The 12110-nt window shown below is 51.0% G+C and overlaps 1 protein-coding gene across 3 annotated transcripts; it reads left to right on the forward strand.

Moving 5' to 3' along the window:
* The first annotated feature begins 796 nt into the window (after positions 1-796).
* Positions 797-11796, forward strand: SLBP (stem-loop histone mRNA binding protein). Of its 3 annotated transcripts, none has more exons than XM_027103966.1 (8): positions 797-955; positions 1061-1177; positions 3910-4014; positions 6357-6416; positions 6713-6850; positions 7416-7565; positions 8479-8669; positions 10859-10901. In XM_027103966.1, the coding sequence occupies exons 1-7, from the start codon at positions 897-899 to the stop codon at positions 8639-8641; spliced, it is 792 nt and encodes a 263-aa protein (XP_026959767.1). In that variant the 5' UTR covers positions 797-896; the 3' UTR covers positions 8642-8669; positions 10859-10901. The 3 variants fall into 3 exon arrangements, 2 of the variants coding, with proteins under 2 accessions (XP_026959767.1, XP_026959766.1); XR_003432318.1 differs by having other exon boundaries at positions 799-955; positions 7944-8669; XM_027103965.1 differs by having other exon boundaries at positions 803-955; positions 8588-8669; positions 10859-11796.
* Positions 11797-12110: the final 314 nt, after the last annotated feature.

Below are 12110 nucleotides of genomic sequence, written 5' to 3' on the forward strand. Positions count from 1 at the left end.
CACAGTCTCGAATTTTCTACATCCCGGAGATCTTTCGACTTCAGTCCTTCTCTTTACTTCTTTTGCACACAGCATCACCACTTAACGCGTGGAGACTGGCCCAGGGCCCCAACGGGTGGGGTACCCGGTGGGGGTCACGGAGGGCCCGTGGGCCGTGTGCGGGGTGGGGGAGCGGTTAGCGCAGGAGGCGGCTCTGAAAGAGGCAGAAGTGAGCTCAGCGGCGGGAACTTCACATAGGCTCGCGGCGCCGGGCATCAGTCGCGGGCAGCGAGTCACCGCAGGCTTCTACGTGCCTGAAGACTGCAGCCCGAAGTTGCTCTGCTGCCTCCCTTTCCGGGTTCCGGGTTCCCGCCAGCGCGGACACAGTTCCCGCCGAACCGACCAATCGGAGAGCGCCCGAAACCGGGGCCGGGCCAATCGGAGACGCGTCCCTTGTTCCCTTGGCGCGCCCGCGTCGCCAGCGTCCGAATCTCCCGCCAATACCCCTATCCCCGCCCGCGAAGGCGCGGCCAATCAGCGTCCGAGGGTCGCGGCGGCCAGGCCGCCTCCAAGGCGGAGGGGGCAACCTTTTTTGAGGGTCTCGCCTCAGTCAACCCGGCGGCGCCCCTTCGCCTCCCGGATGGCAGCACGCGGGGCAGCTGTTTCGCGGCTCCCGGCCCGGCCTGGACGGCCTGCGGGGCGCGCGCCTCCGAGAGGCTCCCCCCGGAGCGGGCCCGATGGTCTCGACCGGCCCGGCGCGCGCGGGAGCCCGGGGGGCGGGGCGGCGGCCCATAAAGGCTGTTGGGGGCGGGGCGCGCTCAGTCAGCGTCGCGAGAAGGGGAAATCGCCGTAGTCGCCGCCGCCGCCGCCGCCACCGCCGGACCCCAGTCCCCCCCAATCCCGCCCGCCGCGTCGCCATGGCCTGCCGGCCGCGAAGTCCCCACGGGTGCGGGAGCCGCCGCGACGGCGACGCCAGGTGAGGCCGGGCCGCGCGCGGGGGGCTCCCGGGCTGGGGAGCGGCGGGCGGGGTTCGGGCGGGGGTCCCGGGCCTCCCCGCCCTGACGTGGTGTCTCGTCGCCAGCCCGCCGCCCGCCTCAAGATGGAGCCTCGGACGCAAACGCACGGCTGACGGGAGGCGCCGGAAGCCGGAGGACGCCGAGGGCCCCTCGAGGCCGCCGGGCGACCGCAGACCCGACAGGTGGGCCCGGCGCGGCCGTCGGGGTCCGGAGCGGGGGGGGGTCCCCGCACCTGACTGACTGGGGGGTGCCGTGGGTCACCAACAACTCTCGACTAGTCGGGGCGCCCTTGGGTCACCATCCCGGTTAGTCAGGGTGCCTTTGTCTCGCTACCCGTGACTAGTGGGGATGCCTCTGGGTCACCACCCTTGACTAGTCGGGGTGCCTTTGCCTCACCCGTGTCTAGTTGGGGTGCCTGTGCCTCACCACCCCTGACTAGTCCCGGCGCCTGTGCCTCACAGTACGGCCGAGAGGCGTCTCAGTGATGGGCGTCAACAGGAAGTGGGCTCAGCCTCAGCGAGCCCTCCTGTGTTCCAGGGACGGCATGGGGGCCACCACGAACTTAGAACTTTCTAGAGTCAGCTCAGAAAAGTTGGGTGTCAACAGCAGAGCCACAGAAGGTGGGCGCCAGGATGCAAACCAGGACCGGCTCCCCGCCCCTTTCCGCCCTGACGCTCCCTAGGCGCTTCCCTTCCGGCGAGTCTGGTCGCAGCCCTTACGTGTTTACACGCTCACTTGGGTGTCTTCTAGGCTGAGCAGTGTGTTGGGGAGGCCAGGATGCCGTGTCAGCCTAGATCTCCTTTCCGTTCTGCCTGCGCCCTGACACGGGAGGCACGGCAGAGACGGGAGCGGCTGGAGGGCACGCGCAGGGGCGCCGGTGGAGGGCAGCTGGTCAGGGAAGGCCTCTGTCGGGGTGAGATGGGAGGGGGAGAGCCCCCCGCCAGGGCCTGTGCGAGCACGAGGAGAGGAGGGCGAGGGGTGCGGGGACAGCTGCCAAGTGCAGGTGCTTACTGATGGCTTAGGGGTGGGTGCTGGGAGGAGCTCGGGGGCGACTAGCTTTTTGGCCTGGAGACCTTCCTCGTTTGTGGAATCTTTTGCCCCCGGGAAGAGGATGGGGGTGGAGCAGACCTGCTCTGTGGGGGGAGTTGGTGATTAGGCTTAAGCTTTTCGATGAGTAAAGAGAAGATGTTGAGGAGATAGCGGGCGGGGAGGCGCAGATGTTAAATTAGCACATACGTGGCTTTTAAAGATTTGGGATTTGAGATTACCTGGGAAAAGGTGGGAATGGAGCAGAGGCCCTCAGCCCTAGGGCTAGATGTGAAGAACAGGTGATCCAGTGGTGTCTCTGAGCCCTGCGGTGGTCTCTGTCTTAGCTGCAGACAAGGTGTTAAGTCCTTACATTGCTTTGCATTCCTTTGTGTCCTCCTCTGGCTCACAGCAACCCCATAGGCCTCCTTCTTCTGACGGGAATGCCCCTGTCCTAGGCACGTTGCCCCTGCTCTTTGTTCTGTGCATGTGCTTTTATTCCCACAACCCCCTGTGGTGGCAGCGGGGAGTACACGGGGCGCATGGTGAGTGGAGCCACTTAAATCGTCACGGGTGCAAGAACTGGTTCCTTTGGAGGGACGTTAGCTCATTGTGTAAAATAGGCTTTGTTTTCTACTTGAGCACTTTTCCAGAAGTACTCTTGTCCTAAGATAGGTGAGTTGGTGAATATAATTTGCCTAATCTAAGAAATGAATTTTAGTTCCACGCAAGGTGGTTTTTATCAAGCTACCAAAACATGAGATGGAGTGAAAGGTCGTTTGTAAGCACCTTTTAGAAATTCAGGAATCTGTCACGGCCGGGAAACCCAGACCTGGACCTCTTGATACACTAGTGAGGATGTTGACGTCTAACCCTAGACAGGCCTCCATTTGGTTCTCTTCTGTATCTACCATACAGTCACTGAGTCATTTTAATTTGTCCATTAATTTGATTTCAGACCCTGCCAGCCATATTTAGACTGTGGAAATTTATTTTTGCAGATCCAATTTGAGTTTCTATGGGTGGAGTAATTATAAGGAGAGAAATGATCATTACATAAAGGGATTATTTTTTTGTTATTGCTGTTGCATTTTCAAAGCATGTCATTGGGTTTCCAGCTAGAATGTATAAAGTCGCTTACTGATGCAGTTGAAGTTAGTTTCCACTTTTGATATACCAGTGATGGCCAGTAGAAAGTTGAGGAGGAAAAGTAAAAATGTAAGTTTACATCTAATCTCTAACTAACAGATGTAGCAACAATTCTAACTGCCAGAGTTCTTGGCATCAAGTTCAAATTGCCTGAACTTGACTAAAGATTTCCTTGAGCTCCAGATAGAACTGAGCTTCTAGATTAAATTTAACCCAACTCTAGGGGGCACCTTTACCTGTAGACTAAGTCCCAATGCAGTGAGAACTCTGAAGTACATGTTTGTCCCCCCCATTTTAATTATGATGTGATAGATCCTGAGCCTTTAATTGTGTGCATCTAGAAGTAAATAGTAGCCACAGTTATTAGGTGCTGGTCACTCTGCTTAGCTCTAAAAATGTATTAGCTGAAATCTTTTTTAAAATTCTAAAAAAAACCCCTCTTTTTGTAAATAAAAGAAGTTGTACTAGGTAGGTACACTTCTTGGTGCCGATGATAACTGTTGACTCTGTCTGCCTTTCCCCTGCACTGGCACACAGTAGTTGTTTAACAAACAGAGCCCAGGAGACTTCAGACGAATTGCCGGAACTCGGTGAGCTAGTAAGTCATGGAGCAGAGATTTCTCTGGAGCCCGTTTTCTTGGCACTCTCCAAACAACCTCAGAACATTTCCTGATGCACGGTTTGAAAGGAAACTGAAAGTTGTGTCATGGTTCAAATGTGCGTTTTCATTTTATTGCAGCTTTACTACTCCCGAAGGCCCTAAGCCCCGTTCTAGATGTTCAGACTGGGCAAGTGCAGTCGAAGAAGATGAAATGAGGACTAGAGTTAACAAAGAAATTGCAAGGTATGCGTTTCAGGCCAGTTTGAAATGTTATCTTTGGTGTTTTAAATTATATATTAAATTTGAGGCATATCTTAGAGTGGTGGTTTTTAAAAGTCTGGTGGGCCCCAGACCAGGCACATCAGCAGCTCCTGGGAACTTGTTGGAAATGCAGGTTTTCAGGCCCCACCCCAGGCCTGCTGGATGGGAAACTGGGTGGGGCCCAGCCCTGGCTTAAGCCCTTCAGATGAGTCTGCTCACTGAAATTTGAGAACCGGTGTCTTGGGGCTGTCCTTCCAGGGTGGCAGTAAGTGGGAGGTGGCGCTGCTAACAGCTCAGAAATGCCAGAGTGCGTGTGGGGACGGGTCCCTGACTTGGGGTCTGTGAACCCCTTGCAGTCCTACCCAGAGCTGTGTATTCAAGTTCAACTCCAAGCCACTTCCTCTTCCTCAGCTCATTACAGTTCAGATGATGCATCCTTCACCACTGCTCACCCCCCTGGATTACGTTCTCCCTGGTGTTTTGGGGCCTTTCTTCCCTTTGATAGATGCCATCCAACCCAGGGAATGAACGTTGAGTTAAAATGTTGTGGCTCGAAATTAATTGAAGTATATTGAACCAAGAGTCTGTTCTTAATTCTGAAGAGAAAATATGTCCTTATTGTTAGCAGGGAAGCAGGGCCAGACTGCTTCCTCCCCCTCTGCAGTGGTCGATGGTATTTAGAGCTGCCTTCTTTGTTTTTTTTTTTTTTTTGCCGTACGCGGGCCTCTCACTGTTGTGGCCTCTCCCGTTGCGGAGCACAGGCTCCGGACGCGCAGGCTCAGCGGCCATGGCTCACGGGCGCAGCCGCTCCGCGGCATGTGGGATCTTCCCGGACCGGGGCATGAACCCGTGTCCCCCGCATCGGCAGGCGGACTCTCAACCACTGCGCCACCAGGGAAGCCCAGAGCTGCCTTCTTTGGAAAGGCTCGGACACACGTGGGGGTTGGTTGTGACCACTTAATTCCTTTCAGACATTAGAATGCATGTGTGTGGGTGAGTAGGATGCCTGGGTAGAAGGGTGAACTGGAGCTGACAGCCGTGGGCTTCAGTGTTTTGAATGAGTTCTCGTGTTTATATAGATCTTGATTTTTCCCAGCTGTAACGGTAGGCTGTTTGACTGGGTCTATGCAGTTTTTGTGTTCTGCTCAAGGGTTATAACAGTTCTCATCATGTCCTTGTGTATCTGGACCCCCAGTGTCACTTTTTGCTGGGGACTGTCTGCAGCTCTTATGTGCTGCAGGGAGACCCCTGTTTGTCTTGACCTTCCTGTTGGTGGACCCCTCTTTGTTCCTTTCTGAAAATTGTCCTACCTTGCGAAGCAGGCCTGATCTTGTCCAGAGCACTGTTTGGGGCCGCTCTGTGGATCACACCCTTTCTGATGGAAAGCTGCTGCTTTTGATGAGACCCAAGTGATGCGAGCTTTTGATGATGGTGGTCTGTCTTACTTCCCACCAGGAAGGGGGGAGGTAAGAATTCAGCTCCCTGTATGCCAAGGGGGCTAGCACACACTACACACCAGCGGTCTGAAAATGGGTTTTAGTCATACCTGAAGCCAGTCTTTTCAACTGGGGTTCCAGAAAGAATGAAATCCGACAGAAAATGATTTCAGGGACTAGTTTCGCAGTTCTCAGGGGGTGGTTCATTATCTCCTGGTATCCAGGCTTCACTGGGGTGCCCCGGCAAACTTGGGGAAGGTTGAGAATTTTAGATTTGGAAGGAGGCACCATGATACGTGACATCCTTTAGACACTTGCGTGAGCTTCTAGCTAGAGGTGGTTTCCACGTTAGGTTGCACTATGCTTTTTTGGTGACTTGCTTTTGCGAAGTTGGGTGTTGGTCATTGCTGTGATAGAAGGCAAACGCCTGGTGAAGTCCACAAGGGATGGGGGAGGGGGAAGGCGTGCCGTCTTTCTAAGAAGGTGAGTAGTCCCAACAGGCACACGTCTCGTTAATAAGTAATCGTGGTATTAGAAATAAAAGCTTTGTATCTCAACTCATGTTTATTTTTTTCTAAAGCCTTCCGGGTTAGAGGGATGTAAATTTCTGTGTCATTTGGGTCTCACTACTTAACTGGCGGCAGTAGTTTTTTTTTTTAGAACCTGGTGGTTTTAAGCACCTTGTATGATCTTGGCACGTAACCTTTATCTTTGCCTCAAAGGTGATTGAGGGAGGTTGAAAATAAAAGAAGCCACCTACTGTTACTTAATCCACTTACCAGACCGCAGTCTCAGGGAGGCTTTGTTCCCTGTGGCTCTCTTAGCTCTAAAAGCTTTGTGTTCATTTCTATACCTTTTTAAAAACAGCAACGTTTACTTTGCTCTCAGATATAAAAGGAAACTCCTCATAAATGACTTTGGAAGAGAGAGAAAATCATCATCAGGAAGGTAAATGCTGTGTAATCATTTCTTTTCTAATTTAATAGATCTGTAGTTTATTAATTAAAAAAACTGAACATGAGATGTTAAGTGTCTCAGTAGCATTTACTGTTTTTCTGTTCTTCACTGATTAGAAATGTGTATCTATCGTGTACTAAATTCCCATATATTCAAAGATCCTGGACTGTCGTGGGGTTAGTATGGTTTGGAATCCAGAGCGCAGATACTCCTGTATTGTGTTCAGACGTTTTCCTACGTCGTGGTCTTGTAAGTGAGGCTTGTGCCGTGCATTTCATTTTCTTCAGTTCGGATTCGAAGGAGTCTATGTCAGCATTGCCAGCCGACTTAGAGACCGATGAAAGTGTCCTGATGAGGAGACAGAAGCAGATCAACTATGGGAAGAACACCATTGCCTACGATCGCTATATTAAAGAAGTCCCAAGGTAGTCTTGTTTCGCCAGCATGTCCTGGTCAAGTCATGTGGCATTGCCGTCTAAAGAGTTGCTTTGGTGGTAAATCTGATTCTGGGCCTAGTTCTGCTAAGAAGTGTATTATTAATTATTAATGACTTTCAGGCACTTACATAAATAAAGAAGAATGGGTTGGTGACTGAGAAACCAAGGACGTGAAGATAAATAACATTTTCATAATTTAGAATGTTAGATGACATTTCATTTCTCAGGACTCATAGCTGTCTTGTAAATGTAAGATTATTAAAACACATGATGGGAAAATGTAAAGTTCAAGTTACAGATTGTAAAGATTTCATTAGAGAAAGATATGAGTCTTGCCCCGTTTTGTGTAAGCAGCATCCCGCCTCCCCACACACACACACAAGGATACAAAGGGAGCTTTAGAGAGTATACCAGCTGCTTGGCAGGATTGAAGTGCAGATGTCCTGTTCTGGGGCATGCATTGTGAAGGAAAGCAGAGGCAGAGAGGTAGTGCTTTTAAGCTCACCTGCAAATGTGGATGGTGTGTGCCAGGATAATCCCTCTGTCCCGGTAGGCACCTTCGACAGCCTGGCATTCATCCCAAAACCCCCAACAAATTCAAGAAGTATAGTCGACGATCGTGGGACCAGCAGATCAAACTCTGGAAGGTGGCTCTGCATTTTTGGGATCCTCCAGCGGAAGAAGGATGTGATTTGCAAGAAATGTATGTCTTTATTGCATTCTCGTCCTCCGTGTCTGCAGTTCGGGCGGTGATCGCAGTGGCTCTGTCACTGTGTGGCAGGTTATCGTGCATAACGTCCGCCTGTGGTCACAGCTTCGTGTGTGTTTTTTCTCTGCACGAGTGTATAAAGCTGGCTAGGCGGGCTCCAGGAGAGGCTGGAGGGAGGGGTGTGCTTCCTGGGCTGGCGTTACTGTCTGTAGCTCGGACAGACTCATCTTAGGAAACCTAGAGATATGTGGGGTTTGTTTGTTTTTAAGATAACATTTTAAAAAGCATGTGAGTAATTTATGTTGAGCTATAAACGTGAAAGGTCTTTTTTTTAATCTAAGGAAGGCTTTTATCTTTTTAAACTGTGTCTAGTTGGAAAGGTTTCAGGCCTGAGTTTCTGCCACGTGGTCGGGATGCCGGTTGAGTGCGGAGGTGGAGAGACTTGCCTGTGCGGCCTCTCTTCTCAGCTCCTTCGACCTGAGACTCTCCTGCCCTCAGAGACACATTTATTCATTCAAGTGTTGGAGTTTCTGCTTTGTGCTGGGGAAATTTATTAGAAAGAAGTTTGGCCTCACAGACACACACTGAGTTTTTTCCTGGTGTCACTACTGTCCCATTCTGTCTGTGGGTAGGAAATTGGACAGATGAGTGATGATGTGTATAGTATGGCTTGTCACAGTGTCTGTCTCCCCCCACAACTGGGCTCTGTCATTGACGCTCCTACTTAGAAGGATGCCTGTGGGTGTGTACAGATAGTGGGCCATGGGCAAGAGCGGGCAGGTGGTTGTGCGCTCCGAGCCGGGTGGACCTGTTTGCCTGCAGGGGGCCTGCTTTACCTCTGCCAGGTGATCGGGCAGAGGGTCCATCTGGCACACGGGGAGTCGCTGAAAGCTGGTGGGTCCCTCAGGGAGCAGAGGAGATGCGTGTCAGCGCTCACGGGCAGCGAGGCCGTGGTGGCGTTTGCCTTCTCCTGGCTCTGTTCCGCGGTGACTGACGTGCTTGTTCTGACCGCACAGACGTCCTGTAGACCTCGGGGAGATGGAGACGGAATCTGCGGAGAGCAGTTCTGAGTCCCGGACGAGCTCTCAGGATAACTTTGTAAGTACCTTTCCTTTGTTTTATCTCTGCGCGTGAGTGTTACAGGTTAATTGTTGACAACATATGCCCCTGTGAAAACTGAAGTTTAAGCTGAAATTTGATTCTGATACTTATGAAAAAGGGGCTCCTTACCCCTTTCTCTGACTTTATTGAAGTGTCAGATTTGATGGAGTTCGTAGGTAGTGGCCTTATTTTAGATTTTGGGTTCAATCCAACTAATCAGTACCACCATTTTCATTTAAAAGTAAAAGGCCTTTTCTTCTCTGGTTCGCAGGCTTTGTCACTATTTTTAATTTTAGGCTGTCTAGTTTGTTCTGGTGAATTGCTAGTATAGGAATCATCTGCTAGTTGTTATAAGTGGAGGAATGCTTTGGGCCTAGGGGTTTCCCCACATTTGCCAATTTAAAAAAATTACGTGTTTTCGGAAGAAAAAACCTCCAAAGATGAAAAGCGATGTACAGAATTGCCTCGTCTCTAATTCTCTAGTTACTGGTTGGGTGCACGTTCTTCCAGACTTCTCTGCACGTATACAAGCCAAATACACAGCAGCAGTTTACAGTGAAAGGATCTCTTTGTTATTTTAAAAGAGACGGCCCCAATACTTACATGTGGAAATATTCTGCACATTAAGTAAAAAAATAGGTTAAAAACTAGAACTCATAAATATTTGTTTGAAAAACTCATGCTTTATAGAAGATCAACCTGTACTGTATCTGAACAGGTCAGGAACGTATAAAATGAAAGTGCGTAGTTGCCTTTTCCTGCCTGCCTTCCATCTGTGTCACCCTGATAAGCCTGGGACGTGCCCTTCCAGTCTTCGGGACCATCTGCATCCCGCATGCTCTTTGTGACTATTCGAGGTGTTAGAAGTAACACGGGGACTCCCCTGGAGGTCCAGTGGTCAGGACTCAGCGCTTCCACTGCAGCGGGCCCGGGTTCAATCCCTCATCGGGGAACTAAGGTCCTGCAAGCCGCGTGGCCAAAAAAAAAAAAAAGTAACACTAATGTCCAAGAGAGAGGAATGACAAATTACATTCATAAGAAATACAGCTACTACAGGTTGTTTTTGAAACTGATAACGTGGAAAATCGTCAAGATAAATAAAAACAGGATACTTAACCAGGATGATCCCAGTTTTGTGGATATTTATACACAGGCAGGACTAAAACCCATGACGATCTCAGCAGGTGGTATCCTTGGTGTGGATTAAGAGTGACCGTTGTCCCAGCTCAAGAAGCCGATTCTGAATGTGCTGCTCGTGGTCACAGAAGTTAGGGGGTGGCGACTGCACAGGCGGGTCGGGGGCCAGGCCCTGAAGATCAGAGGCAGCGGTCCTGGCGGGGGGTCCTGGGGAGCCGAGGAGAGGTGGGAGCCGGCGGGACGTTCGGGGGATAGAAGAGAAGGCTGGGTGGCGAAGCGGAGCGCCCCGGCTCGGGCCTGCACTGCTCGAGCCCGAGGCACCGGGGAGCAGCGCGTTCGCTGCTGAGCACCGGCCACTATCACAGCATCACTGCTGTGCTCACGAAACGCAGCCGTGGTAAAACACGGCTACCTCGTAACCAGGCCACGCTCAGGTTTCCCGGTTGTCCCAATAGTGTCCTTGTCGCAGGTCTTTTTTTCTCTTTTTTGGCCCAGAATTTAATCAAGGATTACACGTTTAATTGCCACGTCTCTTAAATTTCCTTTAGTTTAGAATAGTCTTCCTGCTTTTCCCACAGGACGTTGACCTCTTTGGAAGGGTTCAGGCCCGTTTTTACGAAGCAGGATGTTCCTCAGTTGGGAGTTGTCGTACTGTCTCCTTGAGGATTAGATTCAGGTTGAACCCTTTGGCCCCCGTTTTGGGGGTGAGGTGGGGCGGTCCTCAGCCCAGCGCCAGTGCCAAGTGCTCGGTGGTGTGACGTGATTGCTTCACGAGCCACGGTGGCACGTCCTGTCCACACAGTGGCTCCTGTTAGGTGTGAGCGGCTGTGGCTCAGGGGCCTTAAAGGTCACTTGGTCACTCATTGGGCGGGGGCGGGGGGTGGGAGTTTGACAGATGCTTGAAGGGAAGCTTGGCAGTCAGTATCTGCTGGATGCTCTCCCGGGCATGTCCTGCGTTCCTGGGAGGCGCTCAGCCCCCTGCTCAGCACCTCCAGCAGCAAGTCCAGTGTGCCCGAGGGACCGGCTGTGACCGTGCTTCTGTTTTCTAGGACATGTACTGTGGCACCCCTACGAAAGTTAGGCACGTGGACTGCCATGCGGGGGATGAGTTTGACTTGGAAGCCTGTTTAACTGAACCCTTGAAAGACTTCTCAGCCATGAGCTAACCGGCGCCACCTGGAGGCCCCTGGGAGCAGCGCTGCCTCCCCGGGCGGATGGCCCACCAAGCATGCGTCCTGCCTTTGTAACTGGGGGTTTCTGTCACAGTGTACAGTCTCTTGGTGAATTGATGTTCTTGCCTTATTTTCTTAAGAAACGTTAATTTTGTGTATAGGGAATGCATTTTGCATGTTTTAAATTGTAAATGGAACTAAATCCGAGGAAAATTGAACTCGAGGCAATCTTGCAACAATCTTAATTGCTTAATCTCCGCATCCTTGAAGTTAACCTGACAAGTGTGCCGTAACTGGTTTTCCACAAGTTTTTTAGGCGTTAATTGCTGCTTGTCAGAGGGCTGGTTTGGGTTTAAGCATATGTTCACGGGGCTTTCTTTACTGGTATCTGGCCGAGTGTTCTCATAATCAGATACCTTTAATATCTGTGGAAAGGGTTAGGGTTTGGGCCGTTTGTCAGTATGTCAAGATGGGTTTTTTTCCTCGTACAGAGCACTGAATAGTCAGATATTAAATTGAGCTGGTAGGTTAATGGGGTTTATGTAAGTTATACGGTCTTAATTAGGTACTTGTAAATAGCACTCAGTAGCCCTTCTACCTATATTACTCCAAGAGTTAAGACAGCAGAAGGATTTAGAAAGAACATTTTTTTATAGTCAGTTAATTTACCGTGTACAATTGCTGTAAATGATAATGTGTACAGATTTTCTGTTCAAATATTCAATTGTAAACTTCTTGTTAAGACTATTATGTTTCTGTTGCTTTTGTATGGAATGACATTGCAAAAATAAAAAGGACCTTCTTTAACTGACTTACTACCTTGCCAGATAGGCTGCCTGCTGTGGTGATTCCTGCCCTTGGCTTGTGCCCAGGGAGGGTGGCACGCAGTGGTGGGAGCGTTGTGCCCGGGCTTGTGGCCCCGCCCCGCCCGGCGAGGAGCCCTACATTGTGATAGGTTTGCAGCTCTGGCCTGGGGTCTTGGTTGGGCTGGAGCCGGGTCCAGACCTGTGTCAGCGGTGGGCCCGGTGTGTGCTCTCCTGGTTAAAGGGAGTGTGTGCCCACAGACTTATAGGAAGCCAGGGGCCTCGGCTTGCTGCTTGGTTGGCAGCTGGGGTGACAGGGCCTTTCC

The sequence above is a fragment of the Aethalodelphis obliquidens genome, unplaced genomic scaffold, assembly GCF_003676395.1.
Source record: "Aethalodelphis obliquidens isolate GAN/ISIS:26980383/991018 unplaced genomic scaffold, ASM367639v1 scaffold6, whole genome shotgun sequence".
Classification (NCBI taxonomy): Eukaryota; Metazoa; Chordata; class Mammalia; order Artiodactyla; family Delphinidae; genus Aethalodelphis; species Aethalodelphis obliquidens.

Bases quoted from the DNA above. Each gene is read 5' to 3' on its own strand.
- SLBP (XM_027103965.1), top strand. From the start codon at position 897: ATGGCCTGCCGGCCGCGAAGTCCCCACGGGTGCGGGAGCCGCCGCGAC. The intron at 4,015-6,356 runs GTATGCGTTTCA...CTTTGCTCTCAG, and splicing joins GTTAACAAAGAAATTGCAAG to ATATAAAAGGAAACTCCTCA. The intron at 6,851-7,415 runs GTAGTCTTGTTT...CTGTCCCGGTAG, and splicing joins TATATTAAAGAAGTCCCAAG to GCACCTTCGACAGCCTGGCA.